The sequence below is a fragment of the Nicotiana sylvestris genome, chromosome 5 (assembly GCF_000393655.2).
Source record: "Nicotiana sylvestris chromosome 5, ASM39365v2, whole genome shotgun sequence".
In the NCBI taxonomy this organism is placed as follows: domain Eukaryota; kingdom Viridiplantae; phylum Streptophyta; class Magnoliopsida; order Solanales; family Solanaceae; genus Nicotiana; species Nicotiana sylvestris.
Genome location: NC_091061.1, coordinates 128193204 through 128196881, shown reverse-complemented (window position 1 = coordinate 128196881; position 3678 = coordinate 128193204). Strand labels below are relative to the sequence as shown.

Sequence of the window (3678 nt, the reverse complement as noted above, 5' to 3'; positions counted from 1 at the left end):
TGTGAAAAAGAAAGATGGAACTATGCGGATTGCATTGATTACCGCTCGTTGAACAAAGTTACCATCAAGAACAAGTACCTGTTGTTGCGTATTGATGACTTGTTTGACCATTTTCAGGGTGCTAGGGTGTTCTCTAAGATCGACTTGAGATCGGGGTACCATCAGTTGAAGATTCATGACTCATATGTTCCGAAGACTGTCATCCGTACTAGATATGGCCATTATGCGTTTCTAGTGATGTCCTTCGTCTTGACTAATGCCCCAGCAACGTTTATGGATTTGATGAACTGGGTGGCATAAACGTTTATGAACTGGATATGCTAAGTTCAACAGAAGTTATATGCTAAGTTCTCCAAGTATGAATTTTGGCTAGAGTCTGTGGCATTCTTGGGGCATGTTGTATTAGAAGATGGTATTAATGTGGATCCTAAGAAGATTAAGGCAGTTCAGAGTTGGTCTCGTCCCACTTTGGTAATTGAGATCAGGAGTTTCCTGGGGTTTGCAGGTTATTACACCGGTTTATGTAGGGTTTTTCATCCATTCCAGCACCTCTGACTAGATTGACCCAAGGTGGTGCTTTGTTCCGTTGGTCTGATGATTTTTAGGTGAGCTTTGAGAAGCTCAAGACAGCTTTGATTACAGCACCGATTCTAGTGTTGCCTTCCGGCTCGGAGATGTATACGGTGTATTGTGACACTTCACACTTTGGCTTGGGTTGTGTATTGATGCAGGATAGGCGAGTTATTGCATATGCTTCTCGTCAGCTGAAGATCCATGAGAAGAATTACCTTGTGCACGATCTAGAGTTAGCCGCAATTGTTCATGCTCTTAAGATCTGGATGCATTATCTTTATGGGGTGTCATGTGAGGTTTACATCGATCATCGCAGCTTACAACATTTATTCAAGCAAAGGGATGTCAATTTGAGGCAGTGCAGATGGCTCGAGTTACTGAAGGATTATGACATCACTATTCTTTACCATCCAAGGCAAGGTGAATGTAGTCACGGATGCCTTTATCAAAAAGGCAGAGAGTATGCGTAGCTTGGCATTCATTTCAGCAGAGGAGAGGCCACTAGCCTTGAAAATTCAGTCCTTCGCTAACAGACTTGTGAGGTTGGATATTTCAGAGCCTAGCCGAGTTCTCGTATGTGTTGTTCCTCAGTCATCACTATTGGAGCAGATCAAAGCTCGATAGTTTGAGGATCCGCACTTGGCAGTCCTCAGAGAGACGATACTATAGGGTGGTTCCAAGGAGGTTTCTATGGGCGAGGATGGTGTTCTATTACTCCAAGGCCGTCTATGTGTTCATAATGTCGATGGCTTGAGGGAGAGGATTCTAGAGGAGGCACACAGTTCTCTGTATTCCATTTATCCAGGTGCTACGAAGATGTATCGTGACCTGAGACAACTTTATTGCTGGCGTCGGATGAAGAAAGACATAGTTGAGTATGTAGCTAGGTGCCTAAATTACCAGCAGGTCAAGTATGAGCATAGAGGCCACGTGGACTACTTCAGTAGATGACTATACTTGAGTAGAAATGGGAGTGCATTACTATGGACTTCGTAGTTGGGTTGTCGTGGACCTTGCGGAAGTTTGATGCAGTTTGGGTCATTATCGACAGGTTGACCAAGTCGGAACACTTCATTCCAGTTACAACTACTTATATTTCAGAGAGATTGGCCCAGATTTATATTCGGGAGATATTTCGTTTGCACCGTATGCCTGTTTCCATCATATCAGATAGAGGCCCTCAGTTCACTTCGCATTTCTAGAGAGCCGTACAAAGTGAGTTGGGGGCCCGTGTAGAGCTCAACACTGCATTTCACCCACATATTGACGGGTAGTCAGAGTGGATAGTTTAGATATTGGAGGACATGCTCAGAGAATGTGTGATTGACTATGCGGGATAGTGGGGTTAGTTCTTGCCTTTGGACAAGTTTTCTTACAACAACAGTTATTAGTCCAGCATCGAGATTGCTCCATTTGAGGCTTTATATGGTCGGCGATGTCATTCTCCCATCGGGTGGTTTGAGCCCGGTGAGGCTAAGTTATATGGTATTGATTTGGTAAAGGATGCCTTGGAAAAGGTAAAGTTAATTCAGGAACGACTTCGCATAGCACAGTCCAGACAGAAGAGTTACGCGGATCAGAAGGCGCATGATGTGTCATTTATGGTAGACGAGAAGGTTCTCTTGAAGGTTTCACCCATGAAGGGGATTATGAGATTCGGTAAGAAGGGCAAATTGAGCCCAAGGTTTATAGGTCCATTTGAGGTGTTTAGGCGAGTTGTGGAGGTTGTTTATGAGATTGATTTACCTTCTAGCCTATCAAGGGTTCATCCGATTTTTCATGTGTCTATGCTCCAGAGGTATCACGCCGACTTGTCACATGTGTTAGACTTTAGCACAATTCAGCTAGATGACAGCTTGGGTTATGAGGAGGAGCTAGTTGCCATTGTTGCTAGACAGGATTTCCTGTTGAGATCCAAGAGGATTTCCGCGGTAAAGGTTCAGTGGAGGGGCCAACCAGTAGAGGAGGCGACCTGGGATTCTGAGGAGGACATGCGGAGCAGATATCCACACTTATTCAGCATTTCAGATATGAATCTAAACACATTCCAGGACGAACGTTTGTTTAAGAGGTGGAGAATGTAATGACCCAACGCGATCGTTTTTCTTTCTAGAACCTTTTTTCCTTAAACTTCCCGTACTTGCTTTTACTGATTTATGACTTGCGGGGTAATTCGAGATTTGGAAGGGTTTGGGTTAAAATAGGAACACTTGGTTCCTTAAGGTTGGCTTAAAAGGCCAAGTTTGACTTTGGTCAATATTTTGAGTAAACGACCTCGGAATCGAGATTTCACGGTTCCAATAGGTTCGTATGATGATTTCGGACTTGGGCATATGTTCGGATCGGGTTTTGGATGAACCGGGAGCATTTTGGCGCCTAATAGTGAAAGTTGGTTCTTGAAGGATTTTGAAGTTCTTTAAATTTGGTTTGGAGCGGGTTTTTGTGATATCGAGGTCCGAATAGAATTTTGAGATCGGGAATAGTTCATAATTTCATTTAAGACTTTCACACAAAATTTGGTGTCATTCCGAGTAGTTTAAGTATGATTTGGCACGTTCAGAACGATTTGGAAACTTGAAGTTCAAAGTTTGATTCAATTTGTTTTTGAGGTATGATTCTTGGTTTCGTTATTGTTTTTCGCGTTTCGAGAGTTCAAGAAAATCCATATTATGATTACATATGGTGCCTTTGGACGGGGTCCCGAGTGGCTCGGGTGAGTTTTGGATCCCTCGGAGTAAAGTATAAGAAACAAGAAAATCCCAGTTCTGGTTTCCTTCTTCGTGAATGCGAAGGGACCATCGCATTCGCGTAGAAGGAATTGGGACTAGGGGGAAGGTGTGCTATGCGTTCGTGATAGCTAGTCCGCGTTCTGGAAGGTCTGGAGCTAGTGACCTTCACATTCGCGTGAGGCGACTCGCATTTGCATAGAGTAGCTTGGGCTAGGCTGGGCTGCCTTGTTCATCGCGTTCACGAAACAGCCCTCGCGTTCGCGAAGGGTAGGCCAATCCAGCCTCCGCGTTCGCGAGGTCTTGGTCGCGTTCCTGATTTAGAGCCTCCAGGGAGTATGAGTCATTTGCCTTTGCAAAAGTGAGGCCCCCTTCGCGT

General features: G+C 44.4%; 1 protein-coding gene across 1 annotated transcript; it reads left to right on the top strand.

The window, feature by feature from the left end:
* Window positions 1–2174: 2174 nt before the first annotated feature.
* On the top strand, window positions 2175–2657 carry LOC138869296 (uncharacterized). Its single transcript, XM_070146903.1, has one exon. It carries the CDS (start codon window positions 2175–2177, stop codon window positions 2655–2657), a length of 483 nt encoding a protein of 160 aa, XP_070003004.1.
* The last annotated feature ends 1021 nt before the right edge of the window (window positions 2658–3678 follow it).